This window comes from Asterias rubens, chromosome 20 (assembly GCF_902459465.1).
Source record: "Asterias rubens chromosome 20, eAstRub1.3, whole genome shotgun sequence".
Lineage (NCBI taxonomy): Eukaryota > Metazoa > Echinodermata > Asteroidea > Forcipulatida > Asteriidae > Asterias > Asterias rubens.
In genome coordinates this window covers 7920170-7946433 of record NC_047081.1, presented here as the reverse complement: position 1 = coordinate 7946433, position 26264 = coordinate 7920170, and the positions used below count along the sequence as shown (strand labels likewise).

The window sequence follows — 26264 nt, the reverse complement described above, 5'->3', positions numbered from 1 at the left end:
CAACAGCTCTCCTTTGCTCGTTACCAATAATCTAATAATAATTAATCTATAAGCATTATACTATAGCGTTCTTACACAAAAAGGTACCACAACGCTTTACAAGTAAGTTTTTATGGTAAACATTATTTTGAGTAACTAACAAGAATGTCTTGCCTTTAATTAAAAACCCCTAATTGAGATAGTATTGATACTACACCGTCACCGGTCTCCGCAGGGACCTTGTGAGAAATTGTGGTCAGCCAACCATAGAGCTAGGACCCCAACAAGCCCCATTGAAACATACATGTACAACAACCAAGCCCGTTCATCGGGTACATTGTTTTGCAAATCATCAGTGGCGCTGGCGAACCGATAGGTAAATTGGCAGAAATTGTTAGCAAGGTTACTTCTATCCATCTGTTCAGACCAATTGAAGAAGTATTGTGTTCCCCAAACACTTTTAATCACCAGTCGAGATCATAGCAACATGGTTTGCGCAATATGCAGCCAATCCAGCCAAAAACACCGGGCGAACCCCTTCCTTTTTGATAAGTACACTATGTTATTTTACGTGCGTTACACACCACACGGGACCAACAGCTTTAGGTCCCATCCAAACGACGAAGCAATGCTTAAAGCCATTGGACCCTTTCGGTTAAAAAAAAAAAAAAAAAAAAGTTCACAGATTTACAAATAACTTACAGAGTTTACAGAAGGCAATGGTGAAAGACTTCTCTTGAAATATTATTCCATGAATTGCTTTACTTTTTGAGAAAACAGCAAAACAATATAAATTCTCGTTAACGAGAATTACGGATTTATTTTAAACACATGTCATGACACGGCGAAACGCGCGGAAACAAGGGTGGGTTTTTCCGTTGTTTTCTCCCGACTCCGATTGAGCCTAAATGTTCACAGGTTTGTTATTTGATATAGAAGTTGTGATACACGAAGTGTGGGCCTTGGACTTTACTGTTTACCGAAAGGGTCCAATGGCTTTAATAAGACATTGGGCCCAGCAGAGCTCAAGTCCGGTGCCTTTTACCACTCGGCCATGACACTTATTTTAAACATTTACATCAGCTTTAAAAAACAACCTTATTTGAGACAAAAAATACAATTAATAATATAAACAAATTACAGCTATGAATAGTTTATGTTATAAAGGATCCGTAAAGGCTACGTTTAGTAATGATGCTGTAAATTAATGACAATAAAAACTTATCCCCTTAAAACAAAAAGTACAGCGGCTTCGGGAATGCACTTTGAGAAATTGAACTTCATTTCGAAGTACTGTGATTATGGAAAAAAAGTTATCACTTTGTATCCCCCAACATTTGAATCTGAGAAGCGTTACTGACAGTAACATTTCTCAGATTGTGTATTCCAATTGAAGTTCTCCCTGCTTGGACATAACCGGTAGGCCTACATGTTTTAGGTAATATCTCAAAAAGCTACCACCTTTTGAAAGGAAAGTTTCACACCTTATTTTTGTCGATATATATCTACAACCATATGTAGAATTGAAAGAAACAGTGGATTCCAATCACCAAACGTGTACAATCCCTTTAAACGCCACAGTTTAGCATCAATTCGCGATCTTATAAACCACTCAATATTATAACGTCTTGTGCTAAAGTTAAACAGTCATTACACGTCTCAGAAGTCAACGATGCGAAGTAAACTCTGTATCAAGTTTCTTAAAAAAATCATAATCTTAAAAAAGTAATTACTAATTAGTGAAAGATGATACTATATATACTTGAGCGAGTGCATGTTTATTCCACACTGTCTGTATAACGCAAGCCAGATCCCATAATTTATATAATTAATTTTGGAAAACAAGTGCTCGTTAATTATCATTTTTTCAATCAATCAATCAGTTTATTTCCACAGTTTCAAAATCACAATCAGTATCAAATCATAGGCAATGTATTAGTTGGAAATAAACAAATAAATAGTTGTTTGATAAGATTAATTAAATGAATAATAAGCATTGACATTCGTGAAACTGTGGGGGACCCATACAGAAGCAAGGCTTGTAAGGGTATGGTTCCCTGAGCAAGCTTGTGCATTGAGCCGATAATTATTTAAATTGATGTATTGTAGAAGAAGATACCCCAAAACCCAAAATCTCGGTCCAAATTGGCTCACCAAGAAAAGAGTATTTTGGGACTTCATTTAAGACACTAGACACTATTGGTTAGTACTCAAAATAATTGAGCATAAACAATTATTGGTAACGAGCAATGGAGAGTTGTTGATAATATAAAACATTGTGAGAAACGGCTCACTCTGAAGTAACGTGGTAGGCCTGCTGCACGTGTTGCTAATTTAAGAGTAAGAGTAAGAGTAGGGTTGCCTCACATTAATCATTATTGTGCGTCAAAAGTATAGGCCTACCTTTTGCAAATTACAGTGTTTAAGGTCGACGCCAATTAAAACCACCAGCTGATGTGACGACATGACCTGTGAACTTGATTGCATTGTTAGAACTGCTTTCCGAAATAACACAGGACTGCAGGCAAGCCTGGGATATACGGCCGGCGGCAGAAAGCATCCACAATGTATCGCGAACGAGGCACTTAAGTCTAATCTCTTGATACACAAAGTAAATTTCCAGGTGACAATAGATTTGTTGGTGATCTGATGATTTTGATAGTACGAAAGAGACATGCTACTAAGTGAAAATCCTTGAGGCAGTTTATCCAAATGGCCGCCACAGTTTTAGCTAGCAGTGTGACGTCATCACCGTTGCAGCGTCACTGAGACTAATAAAAGGTACCTGCACCACATGTGCAATTGTCAGACGATCGAAACACAATGATGACGGAGTACGCGTGTGTAAACACGATTATTACCAAAGAATACAGCTTTTAGCTGAATATTGGATGTCTGTCAAACCTGTGTGAATAAGTAACCGCGTGTGTGTGTGAATAAGTAACTGTTGCAACATTCACGATATCCACTAATTGGATTCCACTGCAGCCAGCATGGTGGAGTATAGTAGCTATGCGGTCATAGGTGTCTACCTCTCGACCGTCATCCTGGCTGGTTTCGCCGGTAACGTTATCGTCATCGCAGCCTTCTTAAAATCAAAGAAACTCCGGACTCCCAATAACTATTTGATCATGAACTTATCCGTGAGTGACTTGGCTATGGCGCTAATTGGGACACCCATGTCATGTTCGAGTAGCTTCGCTGGGAGGTGGTTATACGGCAGTTTCGGGTGCTACTACTATGGGTTTATTAACTATTATTGCGGGTGCATCTCACTCAACACATTTGTGGTTATCGCAGTGTATAGATATTTAGTGGTCCTTAGACGACCAAACGGACCCCGTATAACAACTACAATGATACTCAGAGCCATCGTCGCCGTTCACATTATCACGTTGCTTTTCGCCACTCCCCCACTCTACGGTTGGAATGGGTTTGTACTTGAGGGTTTCTACACCCAATGCGACATTGACTATCGGACCAAATCGCCACTGTACGTCTCCTACGTGGTTTTCATGTTCATTGTCTTATTCACAGTTCCTCTTTCGGTCATCTGCTATTGCTACTGGAGCATCTTCTCGTTTCTCCGACGTAGGACGGGGGAGCAGATGTCTCAGTCCGTCTCCATCCAACTTCAATCGTCCGCTCGCGAGATGGAGAAACGGACCACAATGATGATGCTGATATGTGTGGTGCTGTTCTTAGTAGCCTGGACTCCATACTGTGTGGTGTCACTGTGGGCACTGTTTGGTGATCATCGTGGTATCTCCCAGGCTACCTCAGCAGCGCCCTCTCTAATCGCCAAGTCGTGTATCGTCTTTAATCCCATCGTTTACGGAGTGTTGAGCCCTCAGTATAGACGAGTATTTCAGGTAAGGTCATGACATCATAATACTATAAATAGTACAGCGACAGATTTGCAGGTAGTGTTTGCAATTAAGTTGTGTGCCATGTTGTTTATTGTCTGAGACAAGTAATTACAATTATTCAGTTGTAGAATAACATCTGCAAAACATCACTGTGTGAGGAATAATTGATCAATCACATTGATGTGTTTTTAGTGGAAACCGACACGCAGATATAGAATGTTAAAGGAACACTTTGCCTTGGATCTGACGAGTTGGTCTTTGAACAGCGTTTAAAACCGTTTGTTGTGAAATACGTTATCATGGTAAGAAAGATATTTTAAAAGTATAATATAGTGGCCGACCGTGTTTCTTAACGACGTAGTAGGAAAACCGTGCAATTTCGAGGCATGTTTGTGTTGATCATTACATTCTACCTTTAAATTATCTATCTAACCATTTGCATTTCACACAAAAAAAGGTTCCAAACGCTTTTCAAGACCAACTCACCCAATCCAAGCCAACCTGTTCCTTTATTGTAATTTTTACACCGGACTGAATCTGAGGTCTCAAAATCAAATTCGTGGAGAATTAATTCTTTCTCGAAAACTACGTCACTTCAAAGGGAGCTGTTTCTCACAATGTCTTATACTATCAACCTCTCCCCATTACTCGTAATCAGGTTAGGTTTTTATGATAATAATTATTTTGAGTAATTACCAATAGTGTCTTTGACCGTTACCATGACCAAAGTGTCCAGTGTTTTAAGTTTCTGAGATGTCGGTGGTGATCGTTTGAAAGCTCCCTCAAAATGTCGCTTCACTAATAAAGAGTAATTTGACCTTATTGATGAAACACCATGACATAGTTTTGCTTTTTTCCCAATAAGTATTCATTAAGAGTCCCTGCCTGTAAGAGTGTACCAAGTGGTGATTCATGGGTTCTCAGATCTTCTTCTAAAAAATTAGAGTGATACATCATCATACCAAACGAATAAATCCAAAATTTTAGTTTGCTGACGCGGCTTTCGTTTAATTTCAGTCCTTTTGTAACTTTTGTTGTCAATGTTTGTCTGTAATAAGTATATTTGAGAAAATATAATTAGCTGTTGCAAACAACTTACCAACCAAATGAACCGATGGTATAAAATGCAAAAATAGTTAATGGCCTGACGTTTCGACCCTAGCAGAGTCTTTACAGTAAGAAAAAAATACGTAAATATAAAAACTAACAAATAGAAAAATAAATGAATTTAAAGCTAGTGTTAAAGGAACACGTTGCCTTTAGATCGGTCGAGTTGGTCTTTGAAAACCGTTTGTAACCATTTGTTAAAAAAATGCACATGGGTAGTAAGATGTTGTAAAAGTAGAATACAATGATCCACACAAACATGCCTGGAAATTGCGTGGTTTTCCTTATACCTCGTCGACTAACACGGTCGGCCATTTATGGGAGTCAAATTTTTGACTCCCATAAATTGCCGGCCGTGTTAGTTCGCACAGTAAAAGGAAAACCACGCAATTTCGAGGAAAGTTTGTGTGGATCATTGTATTCTACTTTTAAAACATTTTTTCACCCATATGCTTTTTATAAAAAACGGTTTCAATAGACCAACTCGTCCGATCCAAGGCAACGCGTTCCTTTAAGGTTTTCGGTGTGAATGACATTCTCAGAATACCGTTTTGACTTTATGGCATTCCGAATTCCTAAAAAATTCCTGTCTGTCCACGGTCTTTACTGATGATCGCAAGGGCCGTGAGGTGACCCTATCCGTCATGCCTCACTCTCCACTAATTCTTTCTAATTACTGTGGAATGACCAACGCCATATCGGGTTTGATTTATTGTGTAATATTTATTATTATAGGAACCGAAGTATGAATCGTGTCCGAGAGCTACAACAACCATAGACAGCTTACTGTTGGAAAACTGGATTTGAAATATTAATTTTTTGTTTTTACCCATACACCGATGTTTGTTAGCACTGTATACTCAGTACTTTCTCGAGCCATGTGAAACAGATATCACAGGCACATTTACTCGGGTGGGATTCGAACCCATGACCTTAGCAATTCTACAGCAGTGTCTTATCAACTACCGAGATTGCCCGGTAGCTAGAGGCAGTTCGAATCATATAAAAAAATTATGTTTTGGTGTATGTTGGGTAAAAAAACAAAAATTAGTATTCTTTATCCCCGATGCATATTTAACACCTACTATTATATGGATTTGAAATGTTTTTGTTGTTGTTCTGTGTAATGGTTCTGTGATGAGAGCTATATGTGGGTGCTTACTTTTGAAAATTGGACTTGACAAACTACAGTGTTTTGGCAAAAATAAAATGTATGGAAGCTGAATCAACCATAGGCAGACAACTTTGTATTGAAACTTGACTTGAAAAATGTTGAGATAGCTATATGCACCTATGCTGTTGAAAATTAAACGTGACAAACTATTGTTTTGTAGTAATTCTTTATGATATCGGACTTGGAAAGCGTTGTTGTTGTTCGGTAAGAGATAAAGGCAGCTAACACTGGAAAACTAGACTTGACAAAATATTTCTGTTGTGTTTCTTTGTTAATGGGAGATATACAACCATAGGCAGTTTATTGTGGGATAACTGGACTTGAAAACAATGGTTGATTTTCGGTGGGAGCTAAAGGTAGCTTTGGAAAATTGGGTTTGACAAGTGTTGTTTTTATAATTATTTTGTGTGTGAGAGCTGCACCAACCATGTAGGCAGCTTTATGTGTATATAACTGCCTTGAAAACATGGTTGCTGTTCTGCGACACGAAGCTTACTGTTGAGAGCTAGATTTGACAAAATCTATATGTTGTATTTCTTTATGAAGAAGTCACCGCCACACGGCGGCGGCCATTTTGAAACGCTAAATACAAAAGCTGTTGAATGCACATGCGGGTATACAAAATACGATTTTTTTTTCTTTCCCAGAAGCCCTATATCGGTGGATCAGCCTCCCAAAATGGCGCGCGGCAAGGTCAATCACGTGATTGATGTGGGTCACTAGCATTCCGGTCAGCAGAGAGACGCAACGAGTACCAGCACAATCCGTTCATTTGCCTAATAAATTGTGTAGTATTGTCCTAAGCTGGGGTAATTCGAGTTCTGTTTATGAAGACTAATAGGTAAGCCTGGGCAACAACACCAGAATATAGAGATAATAAATTTTTAAAAATGGTGCAGCAACAAAAAGCAGGAGTAAATATGAGATGGTAAACAAATAAACCGAAACTAACAAGCTACAGACTGGGGGTAACTACAGATAAATTTAATTTCTTGAATATCAGTGAGTCTTCAACATTGATTTAAATGTTTGTATTGTAAAACAAAACAAATTTGGCTCCACAAAATGGCCGACCGTGTTAGTTCACGACGTGTAAGGAAAACCGTGCAGTTTCGAGGCATATTTCGTGTGTGGATCATTATATTCTACTTTTAAAACATCTTTCTGCCATATGGATTTTATAGCAAACGGTTTTAAACGCTTTTCGTCAACACTTACTCGCCCAATCCAAGGCAACGTGTCACTTTTAACTGTCTTTTCAATTTACCGCTTGACTGATATCTGCAAACTTTGCTCTAAACTCATTGATGATTGGAATTTGTATTTTAGAAATCGTCGGTGAATTGAGTTTATTCAAGTTTCACCATGCAAGGACCCACTGTGGGTGTTTTGTTTTCTTCTCTAAACATGCAACAAACAAAATTGTTACCATGTATCGTTCTGATGTATAATTGCTCACTAGACCAGCATAGACAGTGAAATGGGCACTGAAGTAGGAGTTGTTTGAGGGTTTTATTGGGGGATTTGTTAGGACTGTTTTGTTTGACTGGGAGTTTGAAAGGACCACTTACTGAGATTAGGCTATTTATCCATACATGTATGTCACATGTCATTCGAACAGGAATTGACTTCTCTCTCGAAAAAAAAAAAAGGACAGCGACATGCTGTTTAAAGGCACTGGACACATTTTGGTAATTTTGAAGGACCAGTCTTCTCACTTGGTGTATCTCAACATTTATTATGCATAAAATAACAAACCTGTGAAAACTTGAAGTCATTATTGGTCTTCGAAGTTGCGAGATGATAATGAAAGAAAAAACACCATTGTCACACGAAGTTGTGTACCTTCAGGTGATTGATTTCGGGACCTCAAAATCTAATTCTGAGGTCTCAAAATCAAATTCAAATATTTTAGTGGTAAATTACTCCTTTCTCGAAAACTACGTTTCTTCAGAGGGAGTCGTTTCTCACAATGTTTTACACTACCAACAGCTCTCTACTGCTTGTTACCAAGTAAGTTTTTATGCTAACAATTATTTTGAGTCATTACCAATTGTGTCCAGTGGCTTTAAAGCTTTTCTTGTTGTTTTTGTAATAAAGTGCGATGACCTGTTTTTCAGTTCACTTCGAGCTCCGCATTTTTCCACCTCCCATGGGGTTTACCCCACCTACGATGGGGTTAGGGGTCTGGGAGGGCACATTGCTTGGATGACAGATTTTAAAACCTTTGACTTACTCTGGACGGCCCCTGCCAACAAAGAATTATGTCCGAAGATTTAAAATAAATAAACAGACAACAATGGTTGATTGATGTTGTGAATCAAACATTAAAGACAGTGGACACTATTGGTAATATTGTCAAAGATCAGTCGTCTCACTTGGTGTATCTCAAAATATGCATAACATAACAAACCTGTGAAAATTTGAGCTCGATTGGTCGTCGGAGTTGCAAGATATTTATGAAAGAAGAAAAAACACCCTTGTCACACGAAGTTTCGTGCTTTCAGATTTCGAGACCTCTAAACTAGAGGTCTCGAAATCAAATTCGTGGAAAATGACTTCATTCTCTAAAAATACGTCACATTTCAGAGGGAGCCGATTCTCACAGTGTTTTATACTGTCAACCTCTCCCCATTACTCATTACCAAGTGAGGTTTTTTTGCTGATAGGTTTTTTGAGTAATAACCAAAAGTGTCCACTGCCTTTAAAGGCAGTGGACACTATGGGTAATTACTCAAAATATTTATTAGCATAAAACCTTACTAATTGGTAACAAGTAATGGAGAGAGGTTGGTAGTATGAAATATTGTGAGAAACGGCTCCCTCTGGAGTGGAGTAGTTTTCGAGAAAGAAATAATTTTCCTCGAATTTAGAACTTGAGGTCTCGAAATCAAGCATATGAAAGCACACAACTTCGTGTGACAAGGGTGTTTTTTTTTCTTTCATTATTATCTCCCAACTTCGATGACCGATCGAGCTCAAGTTTTCACAGGTTTGTTATTTTATGCATATGTTGAGATACACCAACTGTGAAGGCTAGTCTTTGACAGTTACCAATAGTGTCCACTGCCTTTAACTACTATCGCATGTACAATGTGACAGGTATCCTGCTAACCTTTTGTTCAGCAAGCTGGTTGTTGAACATAGTTTTCTGCAAAACACTCTTTGAAGTTGAGCACTGACAAGGGTGGTTGCTTTGTGTACCACCGGGGTCAACCCCTACTCTTCTTACACGACAGGTCTTCTGGGTTCACTTACGTGCATTATTCCTATATTAAAGGCCTCCATGGGACCTACGGTTAATGCCGTATCCAAACGACAAAGCAATTAATTACCGGGGAAAGTATTCTTGCCCAAGGAAACAGCTTGTTTCAAACAAGCGCCACGACCTGACGTTCCAGAGCACCCCGAGTCTAGTGCGCTGTCCAGTCAGTCACGACCTTGTTCGCAAGATGTTTCAAATAGAAATACAAACATTAATAATAACTAGACAACAAGAGTTTGTCAACAACACAAATCTGTTACTTTTTTTCTTTTCTTCCTTTTTTGCAGTGATTAAGCACTTTAAAGCTTTCAAGTGGATATGACTTTAAAGATAAAAGACCATGTATCTTCGATATGCCCTCATTTTGATATTCAATGCTCAAAGAGGCTCGCACCGAAAAAAAAAAGAAATTAAAAACCAGGTGTGTAGTATAACTATACTTTTTATAATAGCGCTTTATCTATGGACGTTGCAAAAGCGCTTATCATAGTTTATTTCCAGACAAGTTTTTAAAGAGTTTGAATCATGAGATCATTTTATATGTAACACGTTAATGCAAGGGGACGTTTACAAGGTGCTGCTGCACATTTCAACATCCACCGTCAGAAACGCTGGGGCTATAACCCCCTGCCCCCCCCCCGTCCGCAATCCCCCAGATGCGGAAAGCGTTTCTGTACATTATCGTGTAATCTCAAAGTTGCCAATTAATTTTATCAGATGTTCACAAGACTCACCAGGCCGTCTAAATAACATTGACTTTATAATATACAAAATTAATGTGGTCCGCAGCCGGGCACTGTCGACAGAGGGCGCTGTGGCGTTTATTTTGAAGGGGACGAGTAAACTTTATTCGGTACCTCTTTATGCCTCCCTCCCTGGTCCCAACGGGCTCATCGATGACCGCTGGGACGGGCTGAAAAAGAGGTTGACTTGTGCAAATTAATTCTTGTTCAGGATGTAGTGATGCATCATGGGAACGATCCGACAGTGTGCGCAGCACACACAATCACAACAGAGTAGCCATTTAGACTTATTTGAGGAACTTGTGCAAAATATTATATACACACACAATAATATAATGTTAATATATAATTATATGACAATACATGGGTAATGTAAGCGATAAATTAATAGTCAGTTGAGCGCCTCTGCCGGGGATGTACCCCACTAATAATCCCCCATAGCACACCGTGCCAAGTGCTTAAGTGGTCAAAATTACACGACAAATAATTACTGCTTGGAAATGTACTTAATTATTTGAAACACGGGCTGAACTAGGTTTAACAAGAGGGCGCTATCAGAAGGAAATTACACACAGCTCGCTCGTTGTTGCGGGGACAGAGTCTCATGCACACACATGTCCCCCACAGTACCAACTTGGAAGTCAAAAACCTAAGGTCACAACCGACACTGTACAGTATCCCTTTTCTTGAGCTCTAAAATAATTATGTTAAAGTTATGAGGGTCTACAGAAAATAAGGCCATTAATCTGCTTTCTCTCAATGAAGTATAGTAAGATGCGAATAATGATTTTTCTCAACTGCAGTATCGCCGATGAGGGCGGTAAACAGAGTTTTACAAGGGGTCAATCAGTACGAAATTTGGAGATCAGAATCATCGCAAATCAAAAACCTTGTACCAAGATGTTGTTTCTTCATGCACACGGGACGGGAGGAGAAAATGAGGGTAGATGCAGGAAAATGTGAAAAAGTTTGAAAAATGTAAGAGGCGAGTAACCCACTTTGCAAGCCGAGAATGCTGAAGGTATAATGTCAGTGCTCAATTTCATAAAGCCTTTGTAAGCACAACAACTTGCCGAACACAGTAGAAAAGTATTGCTTACAAATAGGTTACCGCCAATTGATGTGATTGGTGCTCTACTCAATTTTTGCCTAAGCAGAGAAATTTGCTGCGCTAGTCCCAAACGGCATTTCGCCTCAGAATTTCAGATCGACCAGTCGATCTTTATATTAATCGATCGAACAAACGATTACAGTAAAATCGACTACCCATCTTGGGCTTTAATCCCGGTCTGTCATCACTGAACTGGCGACTTTTACTACGCAAAATGGAAAGACCCTTTTTCGTCTTCTGTTCAACTTTGGCTGTTTTCGAAACTACGGCTCGGGCTTTGGGTATCGGCTTAGGCATTCGTTTGTCTGTTTGAAGCCCTGTGCCGAAAGTGTGCATTTTCAGCGACTGAGCCCATAAGCCTATCAGCCGACCAAAATGGTTTCGAAAAGGTTTTGATTTGGTTAAATTGACAGAAAACCAAGATGGCTTTAATGTCAGCGGCAACGGCAACGGCTGGATCGCCGCGTCATCATGCATTCAGCTAAACGAAGTCCTTAGCAAGAATCCGCCAATTCAGAAATCAGAACAAGGATCTGAATGGATAAAATGGTAGTCTTAGCCCCAGACGTCACCATCTCATACTCAAAGTTAACTTAACTTAATGTAACGTAACGTGACGTTACGTAATGTAACATAACGTAATGTAATGTAACGTAACGTAACGTAACGTGATAACCCGACAGAGGGCGCTATTCGTCTAAAACTCATTTCGATTGACGGCACTGCATGGTCTGCTTGAAATCGAACCAAGAATAGTAACGCCCTCTGTTGTTCGAATTGGTCCGTAAGGTGCGAACTACCAAGTTGTTAGATTTTATCCATGCGAAGGTCTCGGAACCAAGACTACAATACAAATTGTAGCCGAGCCCTCATCGGATCGGACGCCGGAATGAAGCTAAGATTATGGCTACGACTACTGTTTCGTCGTACCGTTAGTGTTATAAAACACTAATGTCCATATCCATAGACGGCAGCTGTGGATACGGCTATTGCTATCTCGGCCACGGCCTAAGCCGTTGCAATTATTTTAGTTTAGGTAGAAGCCACCAATTCAGAAGCGGACTGAAAATAAGCAGAAATCTCGTTTAGCAGATTGTGATTTGATGACCCACGATAGCCCCCCCCTCCTCCCCGTCTTCTGTTTCTCAGAACACAGACAGGACTTTTAATGAGACATTGTCAAAAACAAACAAAGTCAGCGACTACACAAAGATTTTAAGACAGAAGTTTTCTAGAAATCTCGTGTGAGAGAGTATGTTTTGTTGACACAGGATAGCCCCCCTCTTCCGTTTCTCAGAACACTATGGTGACATAATAAGACATTTTTGAAACACATACAAAGTGAGCGATTACAAATATTTTGAGATAGAAGATGTCCAGAAATCTCCTATGTAATTTGATGGCCCAGTGTACTAGCCCCCTAATACATCCCTCTCCTGGTTCTCAGAACACTCCGGTCCTCATTATGAGGGAGATTTTATGAGACATTTTTTCAAAAACAAAACAAGTAAAGCGATTGTGAAGACTACAAGGGAAGAGACACAGCAGATTGCCTTCCCCAAGTATGATTGAGGATTGTCTCCCCAGAATCAATCTAATCCCACTTCTAATGTCAAACGTCAACCCACTGATTTAAAAACCGAGCTGTGTTACTTAATACACAATTTTAAAAACACAGAGACTTAGACAATCTGGCGTTGGATTATGCAGCGAGAGAGTTTTTTTTTCCACGAAAGGATTTGAGAGTAAGGGGGGGGGGGGGGGGGCGGTAGGGGTTCGGGGGACACATCAAAATAAATGCAGTCTGGTACTCGTACGAGGCGTGTACACCAGACCACTGCGTGGTTTAACCATAGCGGTTTGGGAACGCACGTGCTACCACACGGCGTTCATTTTGCATAAGGTTGCTTGGCGGGAAGGACGTACTGTGTGAATGTCTCTTTCTGTGTGTGTGAATGGTGATCGATTGCGCTCTGATACAACTGGGCATACTGATAGACTACGCAGTGCGTCGTTGTGAATGAGTAAAATGTGTACATAGGTGTGTTGATACCATCACTGTGGTACCATCATGATTCAGGCTTCTAAGATGAAGGTAAGTGTAATCGAGAGATAACATCTGTATAAATTGTTTGCTTTCTTTTTGATCCTGCGAGATTCTATACGAGTCATCTCATCACCACTTTAAAGTCTGCACTTGTTTGCATACACAGTCATATTTAAATGCACTGGACACCTTTGGCAATTGTCAGAGACCAGTATTGTCACTAGGCGTATATCAATAAATGCATACATTGATAATAAACTTGTGACAATTTTGACTCACGTTGGTCATCGATTTTGCAAGAAAATAATGCAGGAAAAAAACACCCTTGTTTCACCAATGTGTGCTTCCAGATGCCCAATAAAGAAATTCAGGCTGGAATGAAGTCTTTTGATATTGGAGTGAGAACTAACCTTAAAAAAAACCCCGTTACTTCAGAGTGAGCCATTTTCTCGCAATGTTTTTTTTTCATACTATCAAGTTTTTATGCTAACGATTATTTTGAGTAATTACCAATTCTGTCAAGTGCCTTTAAATGCAATATGCATGACTTCTTAGGGAGAAGTAGGCTACATCCAGTCAACTGCTCTAATTTTCTGTGGGAATGTTATCGAAACGAAATCGGTGGTCATGTTTATGTGAACCAAACGTAAACTTTTGTGTTCATAAATCAGGTACTCGCCCGAGTCGTCTATGCTACACGGCAATTTAAAGAATCATCAGAAAGAGCGATTTTCTTTAAAGGCAGTGGACACTATTGGCAATTGTCAAAGACTAGCCTTCACAGTTGGTGTATCTCAACATATGCATAAAATAACAAACCTGTGAAAATTTGAGCTCAATCGGTCATCGAATTTGCGAGATAATAATGAAAGAAAAAACACCCTTGTCACACGAAGTTGTGTGCGTTTAGATTGTTGATTTCGAGACCTCAAGTTCTAAACTTGAGGTCTCGAAATCAAATTTGTGGAAAATTACTTCTTTCTCGAAAGCTATGACACTTCAGAGGGAGCCGTTTCTCACAATGTTTTATACTCAAGTGAGGTTTTACGCTAATAATTATTTTGAGTAATTACCAATAGTATCCTCTGCCTTTAAAGTCTACATCTGAAGTAACGTTTGTTTTGATTATTGTAACAGTAAATAAGTTATTGAAAAAGAACTACTATGGACAGTTATTTGTTGGTAAAACTTTACAATTTCTTTTAGACTGGATCATTCAATTTTTTTTTCCAGCAACCATAAAACTTAACGTTTCGATCAGTATTCCGATCCTCGATCAACCAACACTACTACTCAAAGAGAGGGTACTTAACCGTTCATCTCACCTGTTTATACTCCCAACATGTAAATGTTCAACCTGTTCGACAGTTATTACATAATTATTCCTTATTATATGTACACAACTAAAATTCCCTTAAGCTAGACAAGTCATCCTTGTGCCCGTCACGCCCTTGCACGTTTACGTAATTAAACTGCGATTGGTGGACAGTTTATCACCTTGTAAACCCTTAACAAGATGCTTCATAAATCGGTCTCATAAATCATACCAACTTTTTCAACCTGTCTTAAAGGGTTTGGGTACGTTTTACTCGTGTTCGGTTGGTGTTTTATTACTATTTTTTTTTTTTTTTAATAAGCGCTAACTGCTTTCAGGTGTAAGACGCTTCTAATTCCTGATGGATGATTTATCACCTCTCTGATTAAAAGGAAAAGTATACCCTTGGCTACTGGAACCTTTTAATTATTTTAATCAGCGTTATGTATACATGCAACAAAACTTAACTGTAAAAAAGTTCATTTCAAGACGTGGCTCAGCGTTTTTGAGATATCGCTAAAAAATCCACAGCGGTTATCTCACGCAGGAAGAAGAACTCATAAAAATACATAATTTTTCAGACAGAACCGTTTCGTGTCAAATTTGAATTTGGGGTGATAACGTCCGCAAACATTTACACAGAGCGCACTTTTGAATTTTTAAACCATATATAAAACATGTATATAGACGATACTTGTGTGCGATTTATTACGAAAGTTTGCGTAGGTCTTTCATTATGAAAAAGCATTATCTGTAAATATCCGTGCAGAGACAATAATTACTCTGAATATAAAAACTAAAAAAGGACAATTAGCTAGGCCATCCCCAACTCAACTCAATAAAGAAATACACGCAAAGCTAGATTATAGTAATTGTCTTTGTATATAATAATTATAATTATTGTGTTCATTATTCGCGCTCAACACACAGCAAAATAATCGCAATTTTAACGAGTAAGCATTAATTTATTTACACGGTGGTAAGTATAGTGGCATACTTCTCGAGTGACACACTACACACCGCTGCCACTGTGTTAGGAGCTAAACCATAAGGGACGTTGCCTTGGTAACCGAAGGTTGAATGCAAGCTTCTATTCATTCCAATTAGCAGTTACTGGAAGAATACCGAACGAAGCGTGAAGACAGTTAACGAAACAGTAGAATACATTAATACAGTTTGTTCTCTGAGTTGTTTGGTTCTAGAGTAGAATTATAGAATAAAACAAAATAAAACAATACAAACAGTATGGCGAATTATTAGTGCGAAAATTGTGTTTTCTTTCTTTCATCATTCTCTCGCAACTTCGTTGACCAATATTGAGTCAAAATGTTCACAAGTTTGTAAATTTTTTTTAATACGCCAAGTGAGTTTACTATTCTTTGACATTTACCAAACGTGTCCGGTGCCTTTAACCTGTTGATAAAGACAGGGACCAGTCTATTCGTAACAATGGATGCGTTCGTTCAGCTTCCCTGGGTCGACCCCGGTGTGTGGCGTTTTTTTTTTCAAGGACGAACGTGTGCCGGTAGTTTCCCACGTTCGTCTTGGAAAAAAACCCGCCACACACCGGGGTCGACCCAGGGAAGCAAAACGAACGCACGAAATACAAGGGAAACGCGTCGCAGTGTGTATAGTAATTCCAGCGTGCATTATTACAGTGCGGCGTATGATGAGCGCTATATTGAGCAGTCGTAATGGCTTCATGACCCTGGGGTAGAGTGGAGTTATAGTGTGGCAGGTTCGTTCCATATGATTTGTCATGGGAGGTCTTTGTGGACACCGAAGGTTCGGGTTGTGCCTTGATGTAGCTTGGTTGAGATGTAGTCTTTTTATACGGACTACTATTGCAGGTTTGTTTCCAAATAACTGACTAACGGGTCTTTTGTGGACTTAAATTTGTAGTTAGTGCCTTATTAGTTTAAAGACAGTGGACACCATTGGTAACTGTCAAAGACCAGTCCTCTCACTTGGTGTATCTCAACATATGCATAAAAATAACAAACCTGTGAACATTTGAGCTCGATTGATCGTCGAATGTGCAAGATAACTATAAAAGAAAAAACACCCTTGTCACACGTAGTTGTGTGCTTTCAGATGCTTTCGAGACCTCAAATTCTAAACTTGAGGTCTCGAAATCAAATTCCTGGAAAATTACTTCTTTCTCAAAAACTACGTCACTTCAGAGGGCAATTACCAATAGTGTCCACTGCCTTTAAGCCAGGGCCGTATTTCATACAGAGCTGCCTAAGCAGAAATAAATGTCTGCTAAACAATTGCTGGTAACCTTATTCTGGTAAGAATCTTTTTATTATGCTTAGCTACTTTTGAAATTGGACCCTTGTCTATTGAAACTGTAGCCTTTGAACCTATATCATTGTAATAAGGCGTTGTATAAAGGCAACATTAAAGCGTACACGAACAAACATTTCGAAAAGTCGTCTATATTTTATGCGATCTTTGGATATTATTTTTTTCTCGTAATGTCACTTTGATGATTCGTCGTTTTTCCGTCCGATCCAAAATTGTACGAACTTGTTTTCAATAAAACATGTTTAGTTTACATTTGAGAGCGTCTATATAAAAAGGAAAATGGATTTACCTTGTTCAAGTTCAACTTCAATTTCTGTCCACTCAAAATGACAAAATGTAACTTTACAGGGGAAAAAACACACAATATATTAAGTGAAGGAGGTTCCCTTTATGAAAGCTTGTTTGATGGAGATCCCCCGAGTTGTGTACAATACAACGTATTCATGAGAAAGAACAATGGAAAAGAATAGACTGAAATAATTGAAGGCACATAAACCATAATAGTTACGGGTACATGTTTGGGGCTACATTTAGGTCCGGGCTACATTTAGGTACATGTTTGGGGCTACATTTTGGTCAGGCTACATATAGGGCTCGGGCTAAATTAAGGTGCTGCACACACGGACAAAAGCATTTTGGATATCCCACAAACTGTAAAGTCCATTATGTTTTTCCCGCCTTATATGTCAACTAGGTCTCTTCATGCTCAGACACACCAGAAACCCAAGTCAAAGTCAAACTCATCGATTGATCCAAAATCACTGTTTTCAAACAAGACATTTCGTTCCAGCTCCAGGTCCCCACCACCATCACAGCAAGGAGACAGTCAAAGCACAAAGGCAGGATGGCCCTTATGAAAAATGCAAATGGGCAACCTAGGACAAAACCCAGCTCGGAATAAGCGTGACCCGATAAGAAGCACGTACGTGTTTGGTACACTTCCTTCGAACCGTGTATAGGAAGCTTTCCTAAAGATCGCCAGAGGCACATTGACGTCATTTCTGGTTGTAATTCAACGACCTTTTTTTTGGTGTGTACCTTTTGACAAGGGCCTTTTAAAAATGTGGGGGAAAAAACAAACCATCGACATTACACGGTGTAGTTGTAAATGATGATGATTGTAAGTGAAATGCGTTCACTAAAAGCTTGTTTACTTCACAGAGACCTAATTGAGTCAAGTTAAGTTCTAAATTTAATGCGTATGGTAAGATATACGTGCGCTTTTGCGCTGGCTACATTGACCTCGACGAGTCCCCCAACTCTAAAGGTGCATTTACCACAGACCACGCGGTCGGGGACCATGCTCTCTTGACATATACTTACACCGTTTTTGTATGATACATTTTTTGTGGCTTGTATAGTGCTTTTGTACTAAATGGTAAACATTTATTCTAGTATTCTCACTTGGTGTATCGCATTCCAATTTGGGCTCAATAAACCACTTCGGAATGTCAGCGGCACATTATGTCTGTTATTGCTGAAAACGGATTTTGTCTATCTCCCGTAACCTTTTAAATACCCGCTGGGATTGTCAAAAGGTTATGTTCGAATTTGCAAGAGAAAAACGAAAGGAAAAACACCATAGTATAAAGCTTCAGCTAAAGTATTTTATTATTTGAATGAGAAATTACCTCTTTCCAAAAAAACTACGTTACTTCAGAGGGAGCCGTTTCTCACCATGTTTTATACTTTCAACAGCTCTCCATTGCTCCTTACCAATTAAGTTTTTATAGTAACAATATTGAGGAAATACCAAAATGGTGTACAGTGCCTTTAATTTAATTTACAAAGTTATAGTAGTGGTTACTCAGTGCATCTCTTAATAATTTCCATATTTATTTTATTTAATTTAACCCATTTCCTTGCATAATTTAAAAACTCATGCATTTTTATCAGTTATTTCATAACTTCCTTAATGAAATTAAACCATTAATACCAATCTAAATATAAATTGAGGAAAATGAAGATTAGTGTACAGTTTAACTTTAATAGCCTCCGTCCCCATGTTGGTATAATACTAAACTTAAATAGCCTAAGTAAACTAAATTAAATCGAAGTAAATCTTATAAGTCGCTCTTGAAAGTTACTGATCAACAATTAGTGCTCATCGCATATATTGATAGAAGGACAAAAAGAAGAAAAAACAGAATAATATATTTTCCTGCATACTCTAATGCAAAAAAACATTAAAAAAAAACATCGTAGAGCGCCCCGGGCAACAACAGTTCTTGATAGGAGCCGATATTGTGTTTACTGTTGTACGTTACAAGGAATCAAATGTCACGAAGAATGCTGTGACAGCCATGAGCACTACAACTACAAGATTAAAAAACGAAATTCCGTTACAAAGGTATCTCTTTATATATATTCTTTTTTTTTGTATATTAAAAAAACCCTGTTATACCGTTACGTTTATTGGAACTCACTAACTGTCACTGACAGGTAAAGGAAATTGTAAACGAAGTTTCCTTTCGGTTGGTCCGAGTGGCGTGATGTACAGTTATTAAAAAGAGTGTTGTACTTTTATTTGATGCATGATTTATTTATTGGAAAGTGGCACAATGGGTTGAACGCCCACAGTCTATTGAGAGATATTTGGGTTCGTGAAAAGTGGTGTTCTTACACGACGATGCTACCTTAATCGGCCTCATAATACACAACAGTTTTAATAAGTTATGTTAATAACATGCTTCTGTCTATCAAAGCGCCTTGAATACCGCTTTGAGTAAAATTAGCTAGATACGTGCGCTATATAAGACTATTTAATTATCATATATTATTACTTTGTCTTTTGGGGTAGTTTGACACTGACCCTAAAATGATTCAAGATTATGTTGACTGTAAACGAATCTTGCGTATTTAAAATAGGAAGCCACACGAATTCTGACTGCAATTCGAGTCATAATTTTAGAGCAATTCATTTACCGCTACACCAAAATCATTGCGGTTGATGGATCACAGAGATTGTAGAGCTTCTCGGAAATATTTAATCGTATGATATCGAAGAAGGGGGACTACTTGTGGAATTCCTGGTAACTCTTTTATCAACGGAAGTACAAAGGCAGTTTCATTTCACTCAACATCCAAAATAAATCAGCCTTTTCGTAAATTCATGAGGTCGTCAATTCATGAGGAGTCTATCACAGGTTGTCCTCCAGGGAAGGTGGTATGACCTAATCAATAGACTCCTGGAAGAAAAGATCCAACTCATGAATGAATATTCCGTTAGGGCCAGAAGGTGCCTTGCCGAGAAAGGAGAAAGATTTGATTAGCGTAATCGGAGAGAAATGTAGTGCGGTATGGGGACGGGTAATTATTGCACAAACCACGGGGTTGTCTGTTCCCTGCCAATACACGGTGACTGAACACACTAACTACCATGGATGGAGGTAGAAAAAGGCTTCCAGCGAATGGAGCAGATTGCGTCTCCAGCAGTGTTCCTCCACTCCTTGTGCTTATTAATTTAAAGCCGGCGGCTTATAGGGGGAGGGGGCTATAGAAGTACAGACGTTTATTATGAGATATTTGTTTCATGTCTGTATTGGATTATTAAAGGCAGTGGACACTATTGGTAAAACTAAAAAATAATTGTTAGCATAAAACCTTACTTGGGGGCTGTTGATATTATAACACATTGTAAGAAACGGCTCCCTCTGAAGTAACGTAGTTTTCGAAAACAAGTGATTGTCCACGAATTTGATTTCAAGACCCCATAATTAGGTTTTGATGTCTCGAAATGAAACATGTGAAAGCACACAACTTCGTGTGACAAGGGTGTTTTTTTCTTTCATCATTATCTCGCAACTTTGACGACCAACTGAGCTCAAATTTTCACAAGTTTGTTACTGGATGCATAATATGTTGAGATACACCAAGTGACAAGACTGGTCTTTGGCAATTACTAAGAGTGTCCAGTGTCTTTAAGACTCCTGATAGAGCAGCTATGTGGCAGTTTCTCTGACTGTTTGGCAAATATCTCAGCTGTTTTCTATCAGACGTTAGGAGTTTCCCATGCCGTGCCTCCGTCGTATCGAGTTAGTTTAGATAAGGATAATCTGAAAAGTACAGTGATTCCACACACAAAATTACATTACAAAGTACATGTACAAGCACAATCCGACCATAGGCAGCGGCCATTTTGTTTTTTCGTTCGTACGCAAGCGTGACGTCAGTAGGCATATTAATTTATGGCACTGGGTCCTTACACAATTACATTACACAGTATATGCATAATCCAACTATAGGCCGCGGCCATTTTGTTTCTCGTTCGTACGCAACCGTGACGTCATCAAGCATATAGTATGGCACACGTTTTCAAACGATTAATGAAGCTTTAATCGTCGTTGTGTGAGGCAGGGACCTGGATTAAAGGATGTGGTAATGATAATAGATTCTGAGTCTGCGGGTGGTAGCCATCTGTTCTTCCTGGACTCTCTCTCTCTCTCTCTCTCTCACTCGGTGTCTTCACCAAAACATTTTTGACTTCATCTAAAAGTCAAACAATTATTCAAATTGTGCAGACTTGAATGAGCAATGATTCATGTGCAAAATCAGAAAGAACATGTAATTAGATCAACGACCCAGAGAGACATCTGAGGGTAAACCTTTTATCTCAACGTACTGTATAAAACATTGGGGAAAAGTCACTTATGAAATTGTCGTCTAATGGGCGATTTTTGAACACTAGGTGGCAGCAGACTTACCAGGTAAATTTCCATTGTTGACGTAGTTCTGAGCACGCGCCGTTACCGAGAACAATGGATTTTACCTGGTAAGTCTGCTGCCACTAAGCGTCCCAAAAGTCTCCCATTGCTGTCATTATTGTTGATCATTTATAGCTGTATGCCCAGGAGTCTCTAATAACTATAACATTTACATACAGCATTCGGCAATGCAATGACCACCTGAATAATCATAGCCACTCATTTTGGTAATAAATAAATAGGTTTATGAGTACTGAAAAAGTCAATATTATAAGCAGTAAGGAAAACTTCAACGCTGGTAACAGTATAGGATTGCTGTGTCACAACGTGAAAGTATGTTTTAACCATATGAGTGAATCAGAAAAGAGCGGATACATTTTATTCGACCGTGTTCAACCGCTCAAAAAAACCTGTTATGTGATTGCTTATTTACAGTGGTTGAGAAGCAACGTACAGGGAAAGTCGAAGCAAAGTCGAAGCAAAGAAATTTTAGTCATTGCCTGTTTTATACACATAAATACAGGTCTATAATGGTCTGGTATCTTTCATCAATGCTGTAAGGTATCTTTGTTGTATACGATTTATTTGATTTATAAAATGCAAATGTTACTCTGAATGTAAAGGACACGGTGTCCTCAACAAACCCACAACCTCTCGCACTCCTGGGGGAAAGAACATCATAAATTGGTCCTCGCCATGGTTGAATTTCACCTGCCCTTTTACGCCGTTTGCCTGCAACCATCTTAGTATTGCTGTCTGTATTTTAATTAGTGTAACCAGGTAGCTACTATAAACCATCGTGTGTAAACACACGGAGTGGGTTTTACCCGCGTGTTGGATTAAAACGCCCACACCGCCAGGGTAACCTATCTTCCATATTAAGTTTCACGTACACTTTCTGAGCTAAGACAGTTTAGTTTGTTGAAAGAGTGGACGCTGAAAGAAGTCTCAGGGGTGAACAAAACAAAATCGATATACTTTCGTTTCCTTCCAGTTTTAATTGTGATAAGAATATGGAAAGGAGGCTAGTCGAAATAGAAAATAAAAAATGTGAGCTATATAAGCGTCATGAACCAAAAGTCATAATTGTGACGTCACATTTGAGACGACCAATTTACCGCAAACCGAAACCAACGGGTTGCAATAGTGAAGCTAGTCTTCTGACCCAAACGTTAACAGCAATGCGACCAGTCGTGTAGCAATATTGAGGAAGGAGAGGTATATAATGGGGTTTATAGTAAACCTAAACCAACGTGTTGCAATAGTGGAGCTAGTCTACATTACCAGACGTTTGCAGCAATGTAACCAGTCGTGAAGCAGGGGTGAAACAGGGGAAGCCAAACTGTAGGTTTATAATTCAAAACTTAGAACTTGGTTGATAAATAATCATTCAGAAGAAGGAAAACGTATTGTTTAAAAAGTTGTTTAAAGGTTCTGCTAATGTGGTCTAATGTTCTAACATGGTCCTTTCTCTATGTTCTAATAAAGCCATTCTTAAAGTGCATCTTTCATGTCACACACAAACACAACAACAAGTCAGTTGATCACAAACAAGACGGCAATAGAAAGACTGAGAAACTTCAGCGCCATAGTACAGTTAGTAGCTAAAGAGCACTCATTTCCCATTGGAGACGACTTGAAACGCCACCGCACCATTTAGAGGGCACACTCGTCCCTGATCGGCGAGGGGCTTGTCGCTCCGTCTGCCCCGGTCGGCAAGGATGCAATCATGCGCTCTAGATACTTCCTTGCAGGGTCCAGTTTCTCTTCTCTCTGGAGAAGATGCGAAAAGTTCTCCGGTGATCTATGGAGTAGTGTTATGAGTGATCAGTCAATTACAGATGAAACGCGATTGCTGTGTACGGGCTTTAATTTGTATTCCTTGTTCATCACTGGCAGCTAGACTTCAGTCGTTCCAATCCTTTAACATTTCAACTGATACATCATCCTAGCCAAACGTGTGAAAACTTCAATAAAGACTCTGTTAGGGTCATGTAGGATTGGAACAAGCAGTTGGGTTTGATTACCAAACGTATCTTTTTAAAGGGTTTGGGTACCTTTTGTATGACATAAAACAGAAACGTCCACAGATTTATTTATTTCCTCAAAACCTCCAAAAATGGAGAAGATAAAAAAGATTTATAAAAAATTACATCAAAAATACAAAATAAGGGACATAAACAAGCGATCAGTCAATTACAGATGAAACGCGATTGCTGTGTACGGGCTTTTATTTGTATTCCTTGTTCATCACTGGCAGCTAGACTTCAGTCGTTCCAATCCTTTAACATTTCAACTGATACATCATCCTAGCCAAACGTGTGAAAACTTCAATAAAGACTCTGTTAGGGTCATGTAGGATTGGAACAAGCAGTTGGGTTTGATTACCAAACGTATCTTTTTAAAGGGTTTGGGTACCTTTTGTATGACATAAAACAGAAACGTCCACAGATTTATTTATTTCCTCAAAACCTCCAAAAACGGAGAAGATAAAAAAGATTTATAAAAAATTACATCAAAAATACAAAATAAGGGACATAAACAAGCAAATAAAAAACAGGATAACAGGACACTCTCGGACGACCCCCATACCATCCTGACACTTACACAATTTAAAGTTAGTGATCGTACAAAGCTTCCCTTAAAACATAACTTGCTGAGGTGCTGTAGTTTTTGAGAATTCAAATTAATTATTAAAACAATATTGTGCGAAAATAATTTTCGCCTCAGTGACATTGGATTTACGCGACTCTTCTGAAACATTGCTCTGTGATTTTCACATAATTCTTTTTCTTTCAAGAACTTGACGACTGAAAATTAAACTGAACATAATTTAAATTGAGTAAGGGTTCATATAATGACCGAAAACTTGAGCAACCAAAGGTCAAAACCCTTTAATGGCAGTGGAAACTATTTTTTATTATTCAAAATAGTTGTTAGCACAAAAACGTACTTGGTATGGAGACGTGATAAAAGTATAAAACATTGTGAGAAATGAAGTAAGGTGCAGTTTTCGAGAAATACGTAATTTTCCACGAATAGATTTCGAAAATCAAGCATCAGAAAGCTCACAGCTTCGTGTGACAAGGTTTTTTTTTTCTTCCATTGTTATCTCGCAACTTCAAAGACCAATTGATTTTAAACTTTCACAGGTTTGTTATTTTATGCATAAGTTGAGATACACCAAGTGAAAAGACTGGTCTTAAACACCAAAGGTGTCCAGTGGCTTTAACAACCCGTTACTAAAGAAGATAACTTGCTGCTGCTCGCAAAGATTGACAGATAAGTTCCTTTTGAGTTTTTTTTATAACCAAATTCTCATCCTGTAATCTATTAATTACGGCCAGCTAGATAAACAGTTTCTGCTGCCATAATGTTTGGACTAACATATAGAAACGCTTCGTAGCTCATGATTATTGACGTAAATATCTCAAATGTATAATACGGGTTGGCGAATTTAAGCGTACAGGAAGGATGTTATAGGCACAACCACCTGTCGAATTAAGGTTGATAAAAAAATTAAGATTGATTAGAGAACTTAAATACATTAAATGAAATGCGTTGTTCCGGAACATGGATTCGCAAAGATTGGGACATTGCCGGTCTTCACGTGATTAAAACATTCCAGTTTGTATTGGATTTGTGCAGGGGTGGTTGGGGGGGGGGGGGAGTTCCGTTGACGGGAAGGTCATCTAAACAAAACTTTGAAGAAAACAAAAATGAAAAAAAAAGGAAATAACGAAACTGTGTTTTTCTAATAAAATGTCTACATTTTTGTAAACCCTCCACGATTATGCATTCCCGTATGTACTGGTTTGTTTCTCAATGAAGAAGCTTAGAGACAGAGAGAGAGAGAGGGGGGGGGGACTGGTTCCAGGGGTGTGGGGGGGGGGGGCTCTTAAGAACGTTATTACACGCAAATACCAATCAGAATAGATAGCGTGATTCCTGCACATCACAACAGCGGGGCCCTATTTATACATAACGGACTTAAAGACGAAAATTGGAAATGCAAATCAAATCTCTGTTGGGGAAAAGCTAACAAAAAAGCAATTAGCGAATGGTAAATGGCGACCACTGGAGATTGGCTTGTCTTGTCGAACGACGACAAAGGTCGGCACTAATGTACATCAACAAGACAGAGGTTTGATGATGGGGGGAGGGGGGGGGTTGCAGAAGAGGGTTGCGCTAGGCGGAGAACGGGTTGACTTATTGTGGAGAGGGTGATAGTACCCAATTAATTAGCGAGATACGCTTCCGCCTCAGCGATTATGGTCAGTACGCAATTCGCCATTTGCCGCCAAATCTTTTGTTTTTTCGATTGCATGCTGGATTGTTTGATTAATAGACCAAGGACAACTACCAGTGTCCCTACCTTTGTTGAAATATTTTGTTTAAATTTAAATTTGATTTCTCAGGGGGCTGTGCCAGTCACTTAAAGAAAAAAAATCAGAAAAAAACTCTTTCATATTTACCCACATTGCATTGCGGCTTTAAAATGATAACGCAATAGCGTCATAGTTGAGTGTCACGTGGTTTGTTTCCCATAAGGAGACAGTGTCAAACCTTGTTGTCTCCACTCCTTGCCTATCATGTTAACTAATTAAAAATGCATAGGCTACAGGTTATCGTGTTACCAAT

The 26264-nt window shown here is 38.9% G+C and overlaps 1 protein-coding gene across 1 annotated transcript in view; it reads left to right on the top strand.

The window, feature by feature from the left end:
• The first annotated feature begins 2972 nt into the window (after positions 1-2972).
• The window catches only part of LOC117303991 (rhodopsin-like), a 33518-nt gene continuing 10226 nt past the window's right edge, over positions 2973-26264 (top strand). The window contains exons 1-2 of the mRNA XM_033788462.1: positions 2973-3599; positions 3633-3851. Of these exons, the coding sequence (XP_033644353.1) occupies positions 2973-3599; positions 3633-3851 (846 nt within the window). The remainder of the gene's footprint in view (positions 3600-3632; positions 3852-26264) is intronic.